The sequence below is a fragment of the Coturnix japonica genome, chromosome 24 (genome assembly GCF_001577835.2).
Source record: "Coturnix japonica isolate 7356 chromosome 24, Coturnix japonica 2.1, whole genome shotgun sequence".
Lineage (NCBI taxonomy): Eukaryota > Metazoa > Chordata > Aves > Galliformes > Phasianidae > Coturnix > Coturnix japonica.
Window position 1 is genome coordinate 3,041,859 of NC_029539.1, and position 24,194 is coordinate 3,066,052.

The following is a 24,194-nucleotide window of genomic DNA, read 5'->3' on the forward strand; positions in this document are numbered from 1 at the left end:
CTTCAGACATTCCCTCCCTACATAACTCGGTACAATTATTACTTTTATCTCAGAGAAGCGATATTTTTATCTTCAGGATGCGTCAGAATTTCCTGCTTCTACCTCAGCAATGCCACCTTTCCTTGAGAAGTAACACCTTCGCTGCTAGGGAAATTGGGCTGCTCGGCTCTTCAAGTACATCCGACTCACAAGGACAAGGCAGCCACCGAAATCTTGTCAAGTTTAGCAACGCTGGGATGAGAGAAGGATTAATTTCCAGACGTTTCTCTCAAGCTGAACTCCCATTCGGCTCAGTGGGGAAAAAGCAGCTCCCAATTTATCTCTGAGCAAACTCAATGTCACCTGTACAGGGGTGTCCCAGAATGGGCTGTGAGATGCTCCCTTACACATTGGCTGCTGCTGGGGTTGTCTCTGATACACAGAGCCCTCATTTTTCTTAGCCCGCTGCCTTAACTCCGCTCATGACACCACATAAACTAATAGAAGCTAGTAATAAATAACAGCTCACTTCAATTGCCACAGCAAACCCGGTGCCATCCAAGACCCGAGTGCTTCAGAGCTGCACTTAATCCCAAGGCAGTGAGTGATTTTCTGTTCTCACACAAGTCTTTGGGAAACAGAGTTGAGGGTTGGTGTTTTTTTCTGCCTTTTCTTCCTTCCCCAGAGCCGAGAGAAGCATTTGAAATTCTGTTTCCATAAAAACACTGTTTTACTACTGAAATATTCCTACTCTCATGCAAAAAGCTGCATTTCACAAGGTCTTCTCAGCTCTTCTAAAAACTGGGATGTCGCTAGAAAAGGCAGCGGGCTGTTACACAAAGACCTTCCTGAATATAAATACCTCGGGTGCTGTGATGCTCCCAACTACAGCAAACTGCTATGAGAGCCACCCCACAGCATCTCCTGCTGGGTCCTTAACGAGGGCTGGACTTGGAGGCTGGGATCCCTTGTGAGATGCTCCTGTAGCAAAGTTCCTCGCTGTAATTAGGGCCTCCGTGTCTTCTCTGTGTTTCTGGGGCAGTTTGTCAATAAATTACGCTCATTAAGGAAATTGCATTGGAAGCTTTAAGTTTCCAGCTTGGCAGTGACTCTCTCCTGTGACTTTACAGTAGTAGTAGCTCTGGTTCTTTTCAGCTACAGTCATTTTCAGGCTGCTGCTACATATTCTTTTCATTCACAGTTGAGGATAAGAATAAAGATATTCTGTTCCCACGGAGGGCACAAACTCTCTCTTATCTGTCTGTTTTGAAGATGGGACTGACAATATCAGGCGTCTGTCAGATATTTTTAGCGGGTCCCAATACGGCTTTGTTAATTGGAAGAGCTATTTTTCCTGGAATAGAAATGTTAAAAGTATCCAATAATTGATGAAGGTCTCCTGCATATCCTCAGATGGAGGCAAGAGAGATTCATTCAGTGGTTCCTGGAGCTAGAAGAGCTTTAAGATCTCTTCCAACCCAAGCCATTCTGAGGTTCTCTGATCTCCAAGGTCCCTTCCAACCCAAGCTATTCCGTGCTTCTTTGCTTCCTGGAAGGCCTCATTCTCAGCCAGGCAAGGGCAGGTTTCTGGAGGGATGGAGCCTGACCATGCAGCTCTATGGGAGCCTTGCAGCTCACTGCCTGCCTGCAGAACACAGGGACTGGCTGCTTAGTTGGTCCTCCCAGCTCATACCTTTGCAGCACTCAAGCAGAAACTCTTCAAGCCTCAGTTCACCTAACGTATGTCATCTCATCTTAAGGGAGAGCACAGAAAGGACTTTCAAGGCAGATCAACAAGGACCATGTGCCAGCAGGTCCCTCAGTTCCTTTACTGCAGGCAGGTATGAGCAGAAGCAAGTGTATGCAACAAATAAGCCTTCCAACACACCTCTGTGCAGAGCAAAGCACCAGATACCTGCCCCAGTCCTTCCCCTGAACCTGGTATAGCTCAGGACCTACCATCTACCTCCTGCCCTCTGCAGGACCACAGCAGGGATGTAATAAACCAAAAAAGCCTTTTCTCCTCGCAGCCTGCGAGTCAGAAAGCCTATTAGAGTCCCCGCGTCAGAAATCCATACTTGATTATATCACAACAAGTGAAATTGAGAAAAATGACAGCCCCATTTAAAGCTGCCATCTTCAGTTATGTGTGATAAGAGAGGCAGTGTGGTGGCTGGGTTGGGTGGGTGGGAAGGGGAAAGGGGTGGGGGGAGAAATTTGCAATCGGAGTTAAATGGAAATGCACATAAAATGTCATCACGCTGGGAGGAGACTGGGGCATGGAGGCCACTCCTCAGCAAGGGATGTGTTTGTGCTTATTTATGAGGCTACGTCTGATCTGAGCCGTGATGAACATACATCAGCTGCAATTTCTGGCATCACGGGGGTGATGGTGGGGAGGGTGGGGGGCTGCCTCCAGCTACTCTGCAAGCCCCATCTCTATGGAGAGACAGAGCAACAAGCTACCTTGCCTTTCCCTGTTAGTTCAATATTTACCAGTTTAATGAGTTAATTACTGCTCACTTACAGCTCGGAGGAGAAACTGGGGATCCCCCAGTACTAGGAGATGCTTGCATCCCCTCTGCAGCCCTAATGGGGTCACTCTGTGTATCAGCCACAGCCCTCATCAGTGCTGCAGACCAAGCCCTGACCAACAGCAGGAAAGCAGCTGCCAAATGCTTCCTGTGACCCTAAACATGAATCCTGCTCACTTTGGGATGTGCTTGAGCTGGGACACAGCTCTCCAGTGTCACACCTGTACTATAGCAGACGGTCCCTGCCCTGAAGAACTTGCACTCGAAGTGGATGTGTCAGACACATTTACATTGAGTGCACAGAGACAGCAGCACACGCCTCGCACTTAAGCAGCTCATTACATGCAAGCCCTGCACTGACACTGCTGCACATCCTGTGGGGTGAGTGATGCAGCCTCACACTGTCCATTGAATGGGGCCTCATGGGACATGCTGGGCTGTGGGGAGGACATTAAAAGACATATAAAGACATGTGAGAAAGCAAGAAACTCAACTATAACCCCAGCCACAAAGCACTGGCAGAAACACCTCTGGATACAGGGGAGACTGGGTGTGAAGCTGGGAAGGGATGGTTACCTAAAGGTCTGGCCTTTCCTGATCAGCTAATGACCGATCCTAATTCCTGCACGTACCAGAAGAAATGGAATTTTAACTAGATTTTAATTACTTGTTTGTTCTTGGCAGCAGCAACTCAGTGCAGAGAGATGTATGCGCAAGTTTGTTTATATTTGTACTGAACACTGCATCTTTAACAGCATCACGAGTGAAGAGAGGGGGCTGGGAGAGGCAGCTCTAATTGTTTTATCCTTTTGGCTGCTATTGTTGAGATGACGGGAAATCAGGACTGTAATTCTCATCACATTCAGCACAGCGCAAAGAATGTTTCCCAGCTCCAGATTGGGAACAATGGGATGTTCTGCTGGAAGGGAATGGGATGTCGGTGCTCACCTTCTGCAGCACCTGGGATCTGGGGGCCCAGGGATAGAGCTAATGGGGTGATGGGAACCGAATGCACTCAGCTGACTCATGGCAGGAGGAAGGAAATCAAGGTCCAGCACATTTGTGTTTAAATAGGAAAACCAAATATTTTTATGAGCCCTTCACTTTTCTTCTATAACGAGGAGCGTTTGCATGCAAATAATGGAAGCGCATAAATGCTCATAAAAGAAGTCTCTTACCATATGAACTCGGTAGAGAATGCTAATTCCCAAAGTCATGAATGGCTTAGAGAAATCAATCACCTTCTCCCGCTCTGCTGTAATCGTCAGCCCCGCCACTGCCAGGTCGGCTTTCTGCAGAGAGAAAGAAGCAAAGGATGTGAGTGCAGGGTGAATAGCGAGATGGGGCTCTGGGGAGAGCAGCAGGAGTTTAACCCCACCTGGGTTTCACACCAACACCCAAAGCACAACCATTTCATGCTCTGGACCAGACCACCCTTTGCTTATTGCTGCAGGCTGCCTCTCCCACAGCCCCAGCTTAACACAGTGCTCTCCTTCCAGACAGGGCATAAATGTTTCCAGATTGCCTCGCAAAGCAAGGGGCAAAAAAAAAGAAATACCTTCTTGCGACGTTAATATACTCGCAATATGGATAAGGGATTTGAATTTTAAACATTATTTTTATTACTACAGCTCTTCTAATGTCTGTAATTGCTTTGTGTAAAAACGAAACCTCCCCCGTTTCTCCTGTAGGTTTGTTTGCCTGCTTTGCAGGATGACAATTATGCATGTGGAGAAAAAGAAGGGGAGGGGGGGAAAGGAAAAGCTATTTGCACTTGTTGTCCCCGAGTTTCATAGGTCTGTGCAGAAGCCAAGGCACCATCAGGCCTGACGACTCGATAAAATATGCAGCTTATCTCCCTGGATCCATGCCCTACTTGCAAATGCATCACACAAAGGCAAATTTGTGGGTGCACTGCTCTCACCGTGCTCTCTGCCCCTGCTCTTGTTCTATTTCCTTAGGAAAAACAGGGCTAAGTGCCTCCAGGTCAAGGTCTGCCCCGTTGTTTTTCCATCCCCACCAGGCTTAAAGGCAGATGAGGAGAAAAGCCAATAGAAGGCAAGGCTTGTAGAAGCCCTGCTAAAGCCAGCAGCAAGAAGGGAAAGCAAAAGCAAGGCACGGTGATTGGCAATGCTGCCCACCAGCAAATAAGGTGCACAGGTCACAGAGAAGGTGATATTTCACAGTCCACGCAGGACGGCTTTATTGGACAAGACCGGTGCCAGATTTCTGCAATTGTTTCCAAGCAGCTATTACAGATTCCTGCGAGGTTCAGGCTGGAATGAATTATGAGCAGGGGAGAATTTCTGCCTAGCCAGACATTTACCCACAGGCTTTTTAAAAGGCACTGGTAATCACAGCATTGTGCGAGAGCAGTTCAGCCCCGTGTAAACAGCAGCAGATTACAAAGATGGGATCAAGTCATCTGTGGAACACGGTGTGTAAGGAATTTTATCGGCAGGGAAAGCCTAAAGCTCGCTAAACCTCCCTTGTCTATTGCTTATAAAGATTCACAGGTACCATTGTCCTGGGGAGAGCTCTGCTAGCAAAGCCCTTTGCAAAGATACAGCTTAATTCTGACATGGGATTACTTGCATTCAGTTAGGAGAACCAAGAGAAGTCCATCAGCAAATCCACAGACCAACAGATGTCAGGTATGCTGCACCAAAGGTGCATCAAAGGGCACTGACTGAGCTGGGGGTGCAGAACGCACCATGGGCATCTATGCCCCTTTCCTTCTGCCCATCCCCTGCCTGCCCCCAACCTCTGCTCTTGCAGGGCCAGCACTGGATCCCCAGCTATATTCAGGCTGCTGGAGCCTGTGCCCATCCCTACCTGCTCCCTGCAGCACAGACCTGGCTGCTCGCAGCTCTGCTCTGTCTGATTCCCCTTTTCCTCTCTCCCCAGGCTCGGAAGTTAAGGGCTGATTTCTGACAGCGCTAAACTTTGATCTGGGGATGGCATGGCGATGTGTTCTCTGCCTGAGTCTCATCAATTTCATGCCTTCAGCTTTGCTCCCTGATGGTCACAAAACTTGTGTGATTCAGCGAGGTCAGCGTCTCTTGGTTACAGAGCTCCACGGCTCCCTGCTCTCCATCCTCCCCACCTGAGCATGGGTAGCAGTTACAGCTTTAAGCCTAAATGGTGTGTCTGGGGAATAAATGGGTTTTGCTTTCTGCTCCTGAGCTCCAGGAGGAAAAGGGAAACCAGGAGGGAAAAGACTGGGGGAAAGAGGGGCAAACACTGTGCGATTTTCAGCCTTCCAGCACAGTTTCAGCTATAAACATCAGTGTGAAATAGGCTTAGAAAAAGACCTAGGGCATTTGGGGGGTAGATACCTCTCAAACGAGGCCAAACCTTTTGCTAGGTGAGGGGAAGCTGTCTGAGATAAAAGCAGGAGCTGCTGTGGCCGTATCCAGCACTGCCTATAGGAGCAGCCAGGCTGATGCTGCCATTGGGAAGGATGAGAAAAGCAAAAGGACTGAACCAGGCTCCTGAAGAGGAACAATTAAGCAGCTTTAAGAAGGATATTGCAGGGGCTGCCAGCCACGAGGAGGCATCCATCTCCTCACTGGGGCTGCTGACAAGGCTCATCAGGAGCGAGTGGTGATGAATGGGGCTGATGTCAGCCCAGTGGCGATGCACTGTCCAGGTATGACACAAAATGCAGGGAGAGCCCGAGCAGCGTCAGGATTTGTGCTGACAAAACAGGGACAGCCCTGGGAACACGAGCACAACTCTGGGACAGGCTCTCACTGAGTGCTGCAGCTCCAGACTATTAACTGGTCACTCCAAACTACTTTTCTAAGGACACGCATGAATCCTGCCACATGCAAAGTGACAGCCAGAAAGCCCCAGAGGCTGCTGCCCTCTATTTAAATTACTAACATAGATGGGGCGATCAGCAATCAGAGCAGACATCAGCACCAGGTCTGCTTCCATCTGCATTCCTTCACCTGCTCTATCCCTAAGAACTGGAGGAGAAAAAGCCTGTGTCAGCTGTTCCTGTGCCCTTAGCACCAGCCCATTCCCTGGAATGGGGCCCATAAGCCTGCAGGGACACTCGCTCAGCTCCCACCACACTGACCAAAACCAGCAGCACATGCAGACCCTATTTGCTCACAGCCTCCCACGTTCCCACCCCTCCCTCCCACTCCCCCATCTCCCTCACCCCCATTCTCCCATCTCTCTCATCACGTTTGCAGTGCTGCACTGTGCACACAGACTCCCCCTCCCTCCATCACCCACGCACAGCTTTCCTCACTCAACACCAACACCCACTGCAGGACTCTGCCAATCTGGGGAGAACTTCTCCATCCTTCTCCTTTCTTTCCTTTCCCTTTTTGGAGCAGTTGGAAGAGAGGGTCTGATTGTAAAGTATCTTCATGCAACTGGTCGCTAGAGACTGAGCTGGAAAACCTCACCCCAAAAGCTTTGAAGTTCTTCCAGCTCTTGGTGTTGGTGCTCCTGAGCAGGAGGCATGAGATGCACAACGGTATCCTGTGATTCTGTGATCCCCCCCCCTTTAAAGAGAGCTTTAATCACTGCTAATCTCAGCCAGATTCAGACCGCTGACACAGAAGCCAAATGTCTGGTGTTACTGCACTCCATCTTGCTCACCAAGCGATGCTGTGCAGAAGCAAAGAGCAGGAGCTTGTTCTCATCAGCCTTTTCTCCACCCTAAACACCTCCTGCAGTAGCACCAGCCATCTCCTCAAGGAGCAGCAAGAACACTGAGCACTCAGCAAGGCCAGTAGCACCCTGTAAGGATGCTGAACACCAGCAACTCACTGTGAGCTGAGATACAAGCACCAAACACAGCCACCAAAGGGCTCCACTACCCAGACAGCAAATCCAGCCGTGGTGGAACAAAGAGAGAGCTGTCACGTTGCCTTGAGAATACATCTGTTGGTATGTAGCTAACTAGTGAATTCATTTCAGCTCGAGGATGTGCTGGGGAGAGAGAGAAAGGGAAGACAAGACAACATCAGGGAGTCAAAGCCAGGCTTTGTGCTGTGGTGGGAAGAAGCGAGCCATAATTCTTTCAGCCCTATTGTCCCCTAAGGCTCCAACTTCAAACAACAGGAGGTGGGAAGATTTGCTGCTCCCCTTGTTGGCTTGTTACAGATAGCAGGCGTGTAAGGTGTCAGCCTGGCTGCTGGAGGCTGAAGTCTGCTGGTGCCAGACCCAATAGGGCTCACAGGGAAACCAGCTCCACCATGAGAGCATCCTCACTGCCCTGCCTGGCCCAGCCCTGTGTTCCTCAGCTCCTGAGCAGGTCGATAAGATACATACTTGTCAATTTGGTTCAACAACAAACTTATGTTTATTTATACCATGCCCTTCTCAATCATACCACAGCGTACAATTAGCTGTAATAGAATTTTCAACGCTTAGGAATAAATCAATAGCTGGTTCATCTAGAAGCAGTAAAATAAAACACTTTTCACATACAGCCTGTAGTTGCTGTGAGCTTCATTGCCATGGGGGCATTCCAGAGATGAAAATAAAACAGTGGGAAGGTATTGCATGGAGCTCTATATGCTTCTGAGCTTCCAGCCCTGCACAGTATGTGTGTTAAACCTCACCTCTGGGTCTGGGATGTCTTGACACCTGTGGCAAGTCTGTGTCCTGACTGATGCCCTCCCTGTGCTAAAGGGGCATGGACTTGAGCTTCACATTGAGTGAAGCAATGAAGGCAAAGAAGTCGCGCAGCCAGCAGAGCTGCTCTCCTGCTTGGAGCAGTCCCAGGGTGGGATGCATGTACACAGCCAGCTCTGCCCTGCCTGACCCCGGGACCCACCACAACCCAGGAAGAGCAAAGCAGACAAAACCTTTTCTCTTTTCCAGTTTCTGATTCAGCTTCGCATGAATTTGCCAGCTCCTGCCAAAGCAGAAGGAAAAATCCTCCCAAATAAGGCTCGAGCTGAAGAAGAAACAAATTGTTTCTGTGTGAAGATGAAGTTAAAACACTTATCTCGACCAAAAAACACCATCCAGAAGCTCACATTTAATGGGGAGGCGCTGCCAAGGTCAGCAGGCCAAAAATGTGATGGCTGCTCCCTTCCTTTGCCTGCACAGATCACACACTGCTCCACGCGCCTTCCTCCTCTCATCCCAGAAGAAATGCTGCAGAACTGTTTTATATGTACTTGTGTGTGTGTGTATATTTATATATATACACACAGAGTGAGAGATGTATAATAACTATGCCAATAGCCCTGAGCATTTGCAAACAACTACAAGGCTCTTCAGGAGAGGCAGACAGAGGGGATCTCAACTGGTGTAAGGAGCTGATGCTGCTGGGGATGGTGACCCAGGGGACACACCAGCTGAGCAGGGACCTTGATGTGTGCCCTACCCCAACCCTCAGCATCTCCCTTACCCCTGGCTGTGAGCACTCAGCTGAAGCTCCTAAGGGAGGACTGAGCATCAGTCAGCTAAGGGACATCAGATGGATAGTGGGGGACATCATGTAGGAATGCTCACCTCAAATCCCTGCCCAGAGAAGCAGGGGATGGGCTCGAGCCCCCATTCCTCTGCTTTGCACCATGTGCTGCTGTTGGGAAGGTAATGATGGGGCAGCTCAGGTGCTTCTCTAGCACTAAGATTCTCAAAAACAACCTCACTGTAGATGTGGCACCAGCTGAGAAGCTGTCACTGAGTTCTCATGGGCATAATGGTAATGACAAGACAGTGCAGGAACAAGTGAGCAAGGAAACAGCGGTTTAAATAGCATCAATCCTGATGTTAGCTTTGGCTAAGCCTGTTTTACTAAGGATCTGGGAGCATTTCATGAAGTGTATTTAAGCCCCGGGATCCCTGGGGAAGGAGCACCTTCAGCTGTGAAGGAAAACAGAGCGTGAGCAATAGGGGCTCAGGATGGAGGAGCTCATAAATGCTACCAAACCCAGCTGCACCACCACAAAGTAGAACTGCAAAAAGATCTCAATGAATACACTGCAAACAAACAAACAAACAATGTTCCTCTCCAGAAAACAACACTCAAAGCCACGGCGCTGAAATGCCAACAGTTTTCTGGGTAGAAATGTGATTTCCACTTGCTGTGCTCCACTCAGTGTATTTTTCTGACCCCTTCCAGACCCTGTGTATTTTTATCTATTTCATATTTTCATTATATCTTTTCACAGGCTGAAAAAAAAACCCCATAAGATTTGGAAGAACTTCAGAGTCTGGGCAAAGCAAACAGCCATGGGAATGCCCAGAGGTCCCAACGCCTGCTCTTCCTGCTTCACACACAGCCACGCTGACACAACAAATGCATTTGCAACCAGGAGAACACATTAATGAGGGATCTTCAGGTCAGAGCCTCGCACAAGGGCTAAAACCCTCATCCATCCTGGAGCACTTAATAAAGCATCAGGGCTTTTCATTGCCAAGTCCCACTAGAATCCAGCCAAAAGGAGCGGTTAATTCACTTACCCGAGCAATCAGCTCCCCGACCATCCCTGTCCACGTGCCGTTTGCCTCAGGGACTCCATAGACACCATCTCCAACCAGGTGGATCTTATAGTTGAAGCGGAGGATCTCTGCCAGCTCCTTCAACATATCCACGCAGAAGCCCTCGTAGCGGTCGTTGCCTTCCAGCTCCTGATGGTTCCACTTCAGCATTAAGTAAGGGTTTTCCTGCATCGAAACTGGGCAGCTGTCATTCCCATCTTAGCCGGGGCAGCACGGAGGGGAGGGGGCTCTGCTATGAGGCACCAGGACCTATCTCTTGTCCCGATACATCCCTATGAGACAGCTCATCAGATGGCTTGGGAACCCAAAGGAAAGCCAGCAGAGCCATTTCTGCACTGATGTTCATTGGCTCCACCTGTGTTATGGGATATGCTGGAGGTACAGCAGGATCATCCCAATCTAGGATATGATATATGTGGCTGATATATGATATATGTGGCTGTTTCTAGTATGTGCTAGATCAGCCCAGTGACCGCCCTGAGTTCACACAGGACGCACAGAGCCCACACTCTTGGCACAGAGCTTCTTCCCCACCTTGGGCTCTTCTACAGACACAGTGAGGAGCAGAGGAATAGTGCCTAAAGTGCTTCAGGATTTTGAGGGGCGTTAAAGCAGAAGCACTGGAACAATCATGGGGTAACCAGCCCAGCATTCCAGGAAAGGGAATTTGTCAGATGAGGATGGTGGTGCCTGTACCTGTGAAGTCATGCTTCAGAGTAGTTGCATCCATCTTAGCCAATTTTAGTAATTATTATGGGTAGAAGGGACAACTGTCCCTTCTAACTTACCAGCTGTACACAAAACAAGAACATCATTCAGAGACGAATGTAAAACGGCAACTTATCCCCATCCCAGCCCTCTCCCCAGCTGCTTCTGAACTCATCAAATATCATTTCCATATGAAACATCAACTTGAGTTTAATTACACTGTCATGAATTGTCCTCAGTGCTGTAATTAGAGATTTGATGGTCTGTTCTTTATGAAATCAGTGTGCAGCACTGCGTAATGGGGGCAGAGAGGGGTAGGAGGACAGAATAATACTCGATCTGATTGACACCCCTAAGTGTTGGGCTGGCGATGGGCTAATGGGAACTGCAGGTGACTCCCTCACTTACCAGGATGGTGGTGACGATGAGTGTGGTATTGAACAGGCTGTCGGATATGTTAGAGGAGAATATCCTGTTGTCCATGCTGAGTCCTTCAGAAACGTGCCAGCGGCCGATCTGCAGAGATAAACAACACAATAATGAAATTTACAGGGCGAGTTACTGTATGCACCCACCATATGGCTCCGGTGACTGACAGCCAATAGGCTGACCCTGGAAAAGGAATTGAAGAGTGCTCTGTTATCTTTGCAATGCACCCTGATAGAGGTAAGGCAGGGGGATGGATGGGTTGGTATACAAGCCTGGGGGCACAATGCCAGGCCAAAACCTTCCCTGAACAAGGAGAACTTCAGGAGGTGCCGAAGTGTTGTGATTTCATGGTGAGAGCTCAGAAATGGGGAGATGGGGCTCCTGCCTCCAGCTGCCTCACTTTGCTCTGTCTCTGTAATGCATCTGAAAGCAAGCAGAACCCCTGCTGTCCTGCAGGTGTCTGCCATTAATTCCGGCAGCAGCACTGGGGAATTGACCCCAATGATGGGAAGAGTGTCATGATTCAGCTGTGACGCAGCTTTCAGCAAGGGGGAGGAATAGCAGAAATCCTAATTTTAACTTCAAGAGTCTCATCTGCCTCCCTCAGAGCTCTGGACAGAGAGAGCAGCACCTCCAGCATGCAGCTCAGAGCACGCAGATTGGGATCCTGCTCCCTTACACCCTCTGGAAGAGCCTTTTCTTTTCCTATAGATAGACCAGCAGGCATCATGCTCCTAAACTGGGAGACTTGCCATTCACTCCATGGACATAGAGCTCTTGAAGCAAGACTTCAGCTGGCCCACCTGGAGCACAGAGCAGGTTTGACCCCATCTCTGCACAAAGGACTGTCCCTTGCTGCAATGGTGAACAACCACCCCTCCGCAGCAGCTGCTCTGCAAGCGAGGGATCAGCCATAAACAAGGCCTCCTTGGTTTTTTCACCCCTAGATTTCACAACCATAGATTAGTGACAGATTAACTTCAATTTCAACAGCCCTCACTGTTCTCCAATTCATCTCTCCCCCGCTGGCATACTGAGACTAATTGACCGCCTCCTCCTCTGGCAGAGCAGCGGATGTGACCTTGCTTTTAGCACAGCACCAAAGCCAAGTGCTCCCAGTGCCAGGGTCCTTCACCCCACTGTGCCCCATTCCAGCTCACACTGTCCCCTCACAGCATGACAATACCACTAATTGACTCCTCCTGCAGCTCGCCAGAGCTGAAGCTGAATGTGTCAGGAGATGCCTGGGATCCTCAGATCGCTCCCTGTCTCGTAAGATGGATGTCAAGGTGATCTTAATCATCTCCATCTACATATGAAGAGCCTTTGAAAAACAGAAAACAAATTCATCTGCGAAGCGGGTTAGGAAATAATCAAATGCTCTGCACAAATGTGGTTAAGATAGACCCGTTGTTAAGGCTGTGGACTTGGACTTAAGAGTTTTTAGGACGCTGGGAGTTTTTAGTAGAGGATGTGATTGGTCTGTATAAATACACCAGGTGGAGGAGGCCCATCACAGTGAGGTAGAACAGCTTTTGAAGCTAAAACGATAGCGTTAGCACAAAAAATAAATAGATATAAACCAGCCAGAAATAAACAAGCTGAAAAATCAGAGGAGGGCTTCTAATGATCAGGCGAGCTGAAGTGACTGCAAAGCTTTCCCAGGAGAGCAGTGAGGGCAGCGCAGCCACCTGGCTGCAATCTGGAGCTGCCACCTTTGGATACAGATGGTACCACCTGGTGGCAGGCTGTGGCCAAGTGCAGAAGTTCTCCCCATGCCCCTGCAAAGCGCCGTGGGGCAGGAGGCATTTCTTCATCTATGGCTTTGTTAGCAGAGAAAGAAAACACCCAGTCTCAGCATGAGCCACATAAGAAGCAGGTGCATGAGGCTGGGATAAGCAAGAAGGTGGCATTGCTCGTGATGTTGCTGTGTCCCCATAGGCAGACGAGACCCTTCAAAGGGGGATCAGTGGCACTTAGAAACTTCACATCTCCATAGCAAAGTAGCAGCAGCCAACATGCCGGCTCCTCTGCTCAGACCACATCAGTGATGGCCAGGCTTGTAAGCTCCTCATGGTACGAGATGACAAAATACCACGTGGACTAATGATTTTAATGAAGTCTTCTGCTCAGTGCCCTGCAGGCTTGAATGGCAGATGATGGCAGGGAGAAATGACAAGGCAAGACTTCTCCGAGGTCTTTATCACTCCTTAATTGTTTTTTACCTAAAAATTAAGGTAAAGCCAGTCCTGAATCTGTCTCACTGCAGGCAGCAGACATCACTGCAAGGAGCACAGCTCTCCTCCAGGCTCTGGTTAGCAAGCACTGTCCTACAGACTGCATTCATCACCCTCTGTCCTGCGGTGGCCCCAGGAAAAGGAAGGAGTGCAAAATGCTCTCATTTCTCATCAAGCCTCCATTTGGAGATCCTTGTCTGCTCCGAAGAGGAAGGGACTGTGCCAGTAGGAGATGTAATTAAGTAGGTGATGGGAACATGGTGCCTACATCAGCCTGGAAAGGAGGGAATGATTTTCTGGAAGGGGTGGAAAAGGGGATAAAGCAAACAAATGAAGACCCTCAGAGGACAGCGCATATTGTTGCCAGGCACTCCTGAAGGACACCTTGATGCCAAGGTAAGCAGACAAAACCCCTGTTAGCAGCAGACAGCAGGGGACACAGCGAGAGGTGACCACAGAAACCTGCCAGCCCCAAGACATGCACACAGCCCCCAACACTCCTTGTGCTCCCATCACCAAACAGGACACACCAAGCTACTTGTCTCTTTGCTTCTGTCCCTGAAACCATGCTGAGGAGGAGCAAGCCCCACAGGGACCGTGGGGACCCACTATTTAGCTGCTTGCCAGCTAAAAAACATCAACGTGGCAGTGGGGACCACAGCAGATCTCAGAGTTATCAGCTGGTAGCTCATCTGTAGCTCATCAATTAAGCACCCCCATCACTTCCACTGCTCCATAGCAGGACACAGCAGCTAAAGGTGAGGTCATGGCTGTGTGCCATTGTAGGGCATCCTCCTGCCTCTCCCTGGGGCCAGGCAAACCCCAGCCCTTCTTCACCCCCTCCACTGGCTGAGCTGCCAAACCTGAGCTCTTGGTTTACTGCAAATTGCTGCCCGGGTACCTTAGAGATGTTCTTTTGTATGGGTAAAGAAAAGGAGAAAATAAAAAGCTGACATTTACCAACCAGTCCTTGTCAGATCTATGGATCACCGACACATTAATGAGTCTGTGCTTTATCGCGCATTCTATGAACAGAGAGCAGCTTTCATGTGGCTGGGGAAAAATTTCCACTAGTTAAGCTAAACTGGGAAAAAACACGTTCAGCACATTACATAAATGTATTAAAAATTGGATGTCAAAAAGCCCCATCTCTCCTTGCCCAAAAGCAACAGCAAATTTTAAAATCTAACTGTCTCTAATTTGTTTGCTGGCTGAGATCTGGATCGGCTTCAAGATCGGTGAATTCTCTATCAAAGCTGATGAGCTGAAAGTCCCTGTGGCTTCGATAGATGGAAGGAGAGAGGGTGGAGGAGAGAAAGTGAGGGAGAGAGGCAGAGAAATGGGCAGAGAGCGTGAGCTTGATTAAAAATAAGGGAATAGGAACGTTTCAAACAAGAATCTGGACAAATCAGTTAATATAACCCTCGGGAACACGATTGCCCCCAGGATGTGGATGTCTCTTCCTTACCCTGTCCCCTCACGATGGGTTTAATTAAATGATTTCTAATGATTTATTTAGTTATTTTTATTCCAAGAAGCACGCTAGGCGAGAACATGATAAGCATCCGTGGTGTGGTGGAGCGGCTGCAGCCTCTGGGGCTTTGGCTTCCCTCTGCAGCAATGGAGCAATGGAAAGCCCATCCCCAAAGCAAGCTTGCAAGCTGTGAGCTATGAAAAGCATAACTACAGACCACACAGAGCAATCCAGCACCACCTGAAGTACAAGCAGAGGCCCCTGTACCATCCCCTGCTAAAGAAGGAAGATCCTCTCTTTAAAATAGGAGCTCTGTGTTATAAAAGATGTTAAATCACTGTCGTCGATGCAACTCAATGTCTCCTTCAGATCCCAGAGGGATCTGCAAAATAAAAGGGATGGGGGTGGGGGGACAGAGTGTTCCTGGGGCTTGGAATATCAGCTGCCTCCGAGCTCTAAGGTCGGTTACTGGCTGCTGGGAAGGAAAACCCATCACTTCTATCATCTGAGCTGTATCACAGGGCTGCCAGGGGGAACGCTGCAGCCAGTGCTGTCTGTGGAGCACTCGGAGAAGCACTGCTCCACAAGAACCCGCGCACTCCATGTGAACTCCCTGCCACATAGAAGCACATCAGAAATACAGAAGTCAGAGTGAGCTTTGCAGCATTTGCTTCCCTTGCTCCAGCTGAACGTAGGCTCCTATTAATGTGGATGGGCTTGGATCTGTCAATTTTACTCAGAGCGTGATGGGCTTGGGGAATGATTCAAAGGGCATTGGTGCTATGAGAGATCCCACTGTGGGGAAAAGGCTGTCTTGATCCCTGCTCACTCAGAGCCAGCTAAAGGCAGCATCAAAGCCGAGCTGTCACTTGACAGGTAAGAGCTGGCAGGCCACATCCTGCTGAGGATAAAGCTCTCTGCTGCTGGACCAGAAGAGATTTCCCAACACCGTGATGCTCTGCCCGAGTGGGGTGGGATAGAAAGGTACTGCAGCTTTGGTTCTCTGCCAGCATCCAGGAGAAGCAGCACTCGCAGAAATAAAGGGCAGCTGTAGAGCTGTCACCATGGCAGTAAGACACATGAAGTCTTTTTCTATCTTTTTAGGTTTGCTGGTAAAGGCTGTGTTCCTTGGACGTAATGTCAATGGTTTGCTATAGGTGACACCAAGCTCTGTCCCTGCAGCATCCTTAGCCTCAGCTGAAGTACCAATTTTTGCCCATTCACGAGGAATTCCCACATTTTTCCCCCCATTGAAATCACTCAGTGCAGCTCCAAGAGCTTCAGAACAAAAGTGACCAGAGTGTGACCTTATATCCAGCATGAGTTTGACAAGCACCATAAGGATCCAACCCACACACCCACCCTTTACCTGTCGGAAGCCGCTGTGTGTGTGCTGCAGGATCTTCAGGGCGTAGTTGGAGCGCTGGCCTTTGCTGTTGAATTCGATGTGGCCGGTGAGACCTTCCAATTCTACCTGTCCAAGAGAGAGTGAGTTACGCACCTGGCTGCTCTCCTTACAGCAGCAGCATAACACTGAAGTGATGTTCTTGTCTTTGGCTAAGAGGCTTATGTGTGGGTCACAGCAGCTGAAGGCTGAGGTTCAGCTGATCCATCACTGGGGCAAAATACTCAGGGAGCTTCCTCTTCTAATGGCATTTTGTTTGTGCCCCAAGCAGACTCACAACACACACCCCTTCTGACTGGCCTGGTTCAGTTTGGAAGCTCAGACTGACAAACACAGGCTGAAATCCAGGGGTCTGCTCCTATGTCTGGTCACTGCTGGTAACTACCAGATCCACACAGCTCAGCCCCCTTCATATGAAGCTCACCTCTGGCCTCGAGCTGTCAGCAGTTGTACTGCCTGACCTTATAGCAGCTCAAGTTCACTCAAAGCAGAACTCAAATCACTTGAAACTTTCACATGTTGGGGGAAAAAAAATTATCAGTGAACTTCAGTTTTCCTACAGTAATGCCTGAAAAAATGGGAGTTTCATGTACTTTCAAGGCCAGTGACAAACCAGTCCTCAGATCTCCTCTCCTTTCATTCCCAGCGCTGCCTTCAAAGAGATCGATGCTCTGTGCTTGGAAGCTGTGCCAGCACGAGCAGAAATGTGCCTGTTCTCTGCTCACAGCCCTCACCATGCGCAGGTAGTTCATCAGGCTGGTGCCATGCTGCCAGATCTGCGCAGAGCCACAGGACAGTGGCTTCACACCAATCTCCTGGCTGCGGTTCAGCTCCTGCACGGCGCTCACCACGGCGTACACAGCATCGAACAGCAGGGCAGAGGAGAGCTGGGGGAAAAGGAACAAAAAGAAATGAGTCTTCTAGAAGCAAGCCACAGGGTTTTGGCCCTTTGGGGACAGCTATTCAATCTCCTGGTCAAGGAGAATGATGAACCTTAAGGAGGTAAGACAACTGAGCAGCATGAGCCACCATTGGACACCATAGAACCTCCCCACCAGCACTGCTGTGAGCAATAGATCCAAGGGAAATGAGGCTCTGCTTGACCTGCTTCCCAGTCTTCTCCCATTGAGATCATCTCCTCCCTCGCTGCAGCCTCCACTTTCCTGCTGACTGTTACCTGCTCTGTAATGGCATTGTGAAGCCAAATCCAGAACCAGGGAGCTCGTCCCCTCTACTTTTCACCTTTGCTTTGTTTGCCTTCAATGGGATTCCTTTGTCCACCAAACCTCACAAACTGTGACTTCTGCCCACGCGCAACCGTTCCGCTGGTTTTGATCTAGGTAATAATTGGCCATTTGCTCTTCGTGCTCACTGTTGTGAATAAGATCTCACTTTTAATTATCATCACTTCCTGACTCTGCTGGAATTAAGCCACTGCAGCTCATTGCTATCAAGGCTGCATTTTCCTCATGGCTACTTCACAGCACATCCCTCCCCGTTCCAACTCAGCCATGGGTCTGTCTGCAGCCAGGGCTGCTCTGTCCTGCTGGTGACCTAAGGCAGCTCAGCATCCTCTGCTCCTCCCAGAGCTTGGCTCGCTTCCTCCCACTGCCCTGCAGGGACCGTCTCCCCCAGTTCCATCAGCCCAATGAAACCTGGACTTCATCACATCGCTAATTTGAACGGATCAAGCCAGACTTAACCCTGCCTGATCTTACTCAGAACAGCAGTAGAACCTCATCGACTGCAATGTATCTTTTGTGAATTGCTTCTTAAAGTAACCAGCAAATCCTTTTCCCTGCCATTCTTTTTTTCCCTTCCACACAGGCTCCTCTCCTAACAGCACCTCTATGACCCATCCCGTCCTTGGCCCTTGTTCAGTGCAGCTCTTTATCACACACTTAATAACAGCAGACTGACTCCCATTTCAGCTACAGGATACCATACATGGCTACCAATTACTTTCCTGGATTAGGAACCATATTAATGACAGCTGGCTGGTCAAAAACATTACAACATCAAACACAACCTCTATGACACCAAAATTTTGCCATCTCATACCAAACCAGAACATCGGCCCCACATTTTTAATTGCCTCCTGTTAGACTTTGATTTCCGTTTTTCTCTGAGCAGTTAATGCTCCCTTATTAGCTGGTGAGCAAGAGACTTGTAGATATTAGCGAAGCATTTGACGTTATCGATTGGAATATTTTATTCCTTAACCTCAGTTTGCTGAGATTTCAGGTAGACCTCATGCAATTTCAATTTAGGAACCTTGGAGGGGGGTTGTGATGCAGAAAATCGAGTCTTTTCCATAGGGAATAGGAGGTTCTCATCTCCATCCCAGCGTGCTGCAGCTCCTCGGTGGATGGATACCTTCCCCCCTCCAGCAGGTTAAACACAGCTAAGTGAAAGGCAGTGCTTTAGTTGGTATTTACAGAAATCTCCCACGTAAAGGCCATGTTTAAAAGCAAGCTGTTCTCCAGGGAAACATGAGCAGGTTTGGCCAGTCCAGGTTTGGCCAAGCTTTTTTTTGTGTCCTAAAACATTGTCATTTGTATCTCTGCCCCAAACATAACACAGAATTAAAACCATTAAAATCCTGTGGAATAGACTTTACAATCTGGATTTTATTCAATGACATAAACACTTAATTACAAACATCTGTTTTAGTCTAAATTCTAATTACCTAATCTAGCCATCTGTAATTTGAATGATTTTCTCTGATTTCCTTTCTTTGCAACGTGATTAATGAGAATGGCATTAGAGCAAGTAGTTTCCTCCTCCTCCCTCAGACACTTTCTCAGCTCCAACAAGAAAGCCCTGGGATGCTGCAGCTCACGGGAAACCTCCCTCCTGTCACTTCCAGCTGTTGAGTTTCCCTCTTTTCAATAAGAGAGATTTGCTTCCCAGGACACGAGGGGGAAGTTCTAACAGAGGGATGCACTCCAGGAGATGAGACCTGCCAGATTTCCAAATGCAGAGACAACATGCTGCAAAGTAGGAATGGGTTTCCCTGGCAGACACAGCAAAAGAAACACAAGCCCCATCTGGGCATTTTACATATCACCTCTGCTCTGTATTTTCACTGGGCAAGGCACTATTCTCACCACCTGGGACATGACCTGATGGCGATGGATCCTTGAGGGAACCTTCACATCAGTTCAGGAGGACCAAGCCCACTTCCCAATAATGCTTTAGGCCCTCTGATATAATGAGAAAAATTGCCTCCCTTCACGCCTTCACTCCCCACTAGTGATTTGCGCAGGGTGATGCAGTGTGGCCAAGCCCCTTCTGTCCAGGCATATCCTGGATGCAGTGCACTATATTGCTGAACGTGCTTGGGAATGAATGAAAGGCGCATCCAGCTGGCTTCATACTGCTCTGATGGGTGATTTAGGCTCAGGCTCACAAACCAAACCAGCTCCATTCAGCTCTGAACTCATTCACTCTTCAAAAAAGTGCCACAATGAAACATACTCTTGCATCCTTCCACCTACAGATTTTGCCAGCCGTTCAAGACAGCGCAAGCTAAAATGGAGCAATGAGCTCAGCTATTCCCCCATCACACCTGCAAAGCTCCTCTTCCTACAAGTCTTCTGTTTGTTCTATCAGAAGGAAATTTACTTTCATGCTTCAGAACACACCTGCAGCCATCATGCACAGAGGAAGCCCACCATGGCCTGAGCATCATGCCCCCCAATAGGATGTAGACAGAAAGGACATCAATCTCCTTATTTTGTCCACTTAAGATCACTTTATAGTGATAATATGGAGATTTTCAGCAGCACGCAGCTTGTCAAGGGGACTTGGAGTTCATTAAAGCAGCTGCAAACAGCTCCATGGATGGTATTTTCTACCTCCCTTCCCCCAGCTGCAGTCACAACCCTTGCATTCCAATCTGTGCAAAACCTCCCAGTTGCAAGGAGTCCCTGGGGAGGATTTCAGCACTCATCTCCTCACTCACCAGGGAGATGTCAGAGCAGCAACACCACACAGTCTCCTGGCATCTGCCTAAGCCCAGCCTTTCCCATGCTGTTTGCATTTGGACTCCCCCTTCCTATTCCACAAGCCATACTCCTAAGGCAAACACACAAGGACAACACCATTGTCTGTGCATCCCCTGCACAGACAATGAAGTATAATTCAAATCAGGATTAGGTTTTCTTTAAGGCTCTGCATACAGTCTAATGCAGCCAAAGCTCTCCCCAGCTCTGCATCCACCTGGTTCCCAAAGGTCCCTTTTGTGAAGTTTCCCTCCCCAACCTCACTGTCTTACCCCATGGTCCCGATGGATAATGAAGCTTCTGATGAACAGAGGTGGGGAGAAGGATTTTACTTACTGCTGGCCCAGTAAAAGGAGCATGATCACAGTTCTCTTGCCAGGACTGGTTGAGGCTCTGGACAAACTCTTGGAAAAAAGCGTGAGATTGGTTGAAAATGGAAAATCCCAGGATGTTGACTCGATCATCCAACTGGCTGTCCAGGCGTTGGAGTGAAAACTCCTAAAGAATCCCCAAACAGATAAAAGGATCAGGAAAGAGAACAGGCACCAAAGACTTCAAAGCTGCATGATACAATTGAAGAGAAGATGGGTCACACAGCTACAAGAAGCTGCCCCTACCATCTTCCAGTGAGGCTGAAAGCCACCTGCCAGCCCATAATATAATAGCTTGGCTGCTGGCTGCAACTGGGCCCTGCAGGACCATTAATGAAAACAGCAGCAAAAATGAAGTTCCACAATAAGGCCCAAATCCTCTGAAATGGGCTCTGGAAACTTCATTTCTGAGCCACAGACCGTGCTAACCACACCAGAGACTTGCTAGCAGGCTTTGCAGAAAGGGACTTGTTGCTTTGTAGGTAAGCCAGAGCCAGTTTGTAACCCTAGGGATGCTCAGGGAACACTTCAGCTCTATTTTCACCCATGAGACCACTGCTCCTTGCCATGGTTGAGAGCCCCAGACACTGGTTGTCCATCCCAGCCTTGCCAGGAGGAATCCTCAGCCCACTAGGACCAAGAAAAAGGGCTAAGAAAAAGTACAAGTGAAACAGGAGAACTCTATTTGCTGCTCACGTCAATGGAAGCAGTTATACAACAACGTCAGCTTCCTGGAGAAGCGTCCAGCCCTCCCTGTCCTATTAGCAGGAAATAATGGTGCCTTCCTATCTAATTCCTCTTTTGCTAATTGCTAAAATGGAGTGAGAAGGTGGGAGTAATACATTCAGAAACTGCTGGATACCCATTCTCTTCCATCACTAATATGAATGTCGTTTGGCTCCATGGACTCTGAGATCTCAGCGAGTCAAGTCATTTTTTATCTTTCCTGCGTATGTGTGCACGTAGGAACAATGCCTGTAAATCTCTGAAACATGGACTTACAAGATCATTCCAGCATGGCAAACTCCCACGAGGATGTGATCAGACACAGGATTAAGTGCATTTTGGACACAACCGCATTAACACTAGGTAACATGAAATTGCCTGCAAACTATTGATTCATTTGAATGATTTTATCCTCCTGCCTTGCTGACAGGTTATCCATTTACCCACGGCATCCTGTCAGCTGGCGCAGGGAGGGCAGATGGCTAATGAGGAGCAGGGCCTCAGGAGCTCCTGGATGTGCTGAGCCCTTGCAAACAGCAGCTCTCAGACAGGACTGGGAGGAAATAATGCAAAGGGCAAGGCCAAATGCCCTGCACAGGGGGAGGAATATGTGATGCTGTGTGCTGAGAGCCCCAGTATTACAAGCCCTGCTTGTAATACTAACATTTTTTCTCTTCTCATGTTGGTGGTAGATGCTAGCTGCAAGCTTTTATCTCTTCTTGCACCCATCTTCCAGGTGAGCCTCCTGCTGCAGAAAGCCCCATTGCTCATCATGCACCCACCCCCAACACACAGGGCCCACAGCACCTGGGTGAGCCCCTTCCCTGCACCATCTACACTCCAACCCTCTTCCTTAAGTCTTTTCCCACTTAATGTGAACAAGGACGTCCCAGTGACTCCAGGTCAGAAACAAGCAATGAACCACACACAAACCCTCCCTGAGGCTCACGCTTCCTCTGCAATGGGATGAGATGGATTTGGCAATGGGGTCAGGCTGCCAGCGCCGCATCTGTACCTTGGCTGCTTTCTCCCTTTCCCACACGGTCATTGACCACGTTTGACATTTCCAAACCCTTGTTTGCAAACATCAACTCACATTTGCTATTCAGGACCTGCACTTCTCAGCAGGTTCCCAGGGCTCAGCATCCCCAGCAAAAAAAAAAGCGATGGAAATCCTGCTCGTGGCAGTGATTTCAGATGCCTCCCCTATCACCTATTTGCATGCAAGTATCAGCATATTCACCTTTTCAACAGTCACAATGAGGTAGAGAAATACTGTTCACATTTTAGCAATGAGGCTCAGACAGGCTCTGCAGAGGGCACTTGGGGATTCAGTGTCAGATCCAAGAATTGCTCATTGAGGGCAACTCAGCGAGACACAGCGAGGCTGCCATGATCCTAAGCTAGGAGGAATTTTCCACATATCAGTTTTTGGGCACTTTACTCTGCCTTATCTGCAGTGCTGGCCGAGGCTTTTGCAGGACTCAGTATTGCACTAAGAGCAAGGAGCCATTAGCAAAATAACTCCCAGCTGCCAGCAGACTCTATATGGGGGGGGGCTTAACTTTATGCCACCAGTGCAACCCGAGGCATGAAGAAGATCACAAACCTGTCAGGCCTAATTTCAGGTGCACAAATCCCAGCTGCCTGAGTTCTTCCCCCAGTTCGGTTCTGTTTTTCAGAGCACCCACCAAAAAGTCAATATCCTGTTCCATGAGATCTTAGAAAAACAGGGCCCTCAAGGTCTGCAGCCAAAATTAATGAACTTTTACAGAAGAAAAGTCCCCAGGCTTCGCTCACATCACAGCGAAGCCTGCAGCAGCACCAGGCAATTATAGTGTAGATTTTCTGACTTCTACTACCAGGCTGCAGCCACTAAATACGTGCTTTTAAATAACAACACTTAGTGATTCTACGGCACTCTATATTTTCAAAGCGCTAGGCACACATTAGCTAATTGAATACAAAGGGGTTCCCTGGGAGACGGCACAGGAGGAGTTATTAGGGGATGAAGTCACTCTTGGGTTTGTGCTTCATGCGGCACTCGACCTGCCTTCTCCCTTTACAGCAGCACACACAACCTCTGGGGTGACCTGAGCATTTAGATCATGGGGGGAACCTGCCCAATAAAAGCCACGTGGTCAGGCTCAGTAATTCATGGCTTTAAAGCCACCGGCTTGGAGCTTCTGGCGTCATAGCAGTGAGTTACGACTGGGAGATTTACAGGCAGTCACCTCCGTTCCATTAGTAACATAAACCCATATGGTGCAGTTCCATCACTCGGGGCCTGCCCAGTGCCCTGTGACACCAACAGGGATGCACCATGGCACCCAATGGGATTCTACCCATTGGACAGAGGAGGAAACTGAGGCACTGAGCAGAAAAAGCCAACATGAAACACACAGAATCACAGAATCACAGAATTACCCGGGTTGGAAGGGACCTCAAGGATCATGTAGCTCCAACCCCCCTGCCCAGCAGGGCCACCAAACATACACCTTTACTAGATCAGGTTGCCCAGGGCCCCGTCCAACCTGGCCTTGAACACCTCCAAGGACGGGGCATCCACAACCTCACTGGGCAGCCTGTTCCAGGACCTAACCACTCTTCTAGTAAAGAACTTTCCCCTAACATCCAACCTAAATCTTCCCTCCTTCAACTTAAAACCATTTCCCCTAGTCCTGCTATTATCAGCCCTTTCGAAGAGTTTACTCCCCTCCTGGGAGTAAGTTCCCTTCAGGTACTGAAAGGCTGCAATGAGGTCACCCCGCAACCTTCTCTTCTCCAGGCTGAACAAACCCAACTCCCTCAGCCTGTCCTCATAGGGGAGGTGCTCCAGCCC

General features: G+C 48.9%; 1 protein-coding gene across 2 annotated transcripts in view; it reads right to left on the reverse strand.

Moving 5' to 3' along the window:
* The window catches only part of GRIK4 (glutamate ionotropic receptor kainate type subunit 4), a 104,558-nt gene that overhangs the window by 10,701 nt on the left and 69,663 nt on the right, over positions 1-24,194 (reverse strand). For both annotated transcript variants that reach the window (XR_004309616.1, XM_015884046.2), the window contains exons 8-13: positions 20,592-20,753; positions 16,983-17,135; positions 16,213-16,317; positions 11,112-11,219; positions 9,957-10,160; positions 3,692-3,805 (exon numbers count right to left, since the gene is read on the reverse strand). Coding sequence is in view for 1 of the 2 variants with exons in the window: in XM_015884046.2 (XP_015739532.1) it covers positions 3,692-3,805; positions 9,957-10,160; positions 11,112-11,219; positions 16,213-16,317; positions 16,983-17,135; positions 20,592-20,753 (846 nt within the window). In the remaining variant the exon portion in view is untranslated. The remainder of the gene's footprint in view (positions 1-3,691; positions 3,806-9,956; positions 10,161-11,111; positions 11,220-16,212; positions 16,318-16,982; positions 17,136-20,591; positions 20,754-24,194) is intronic.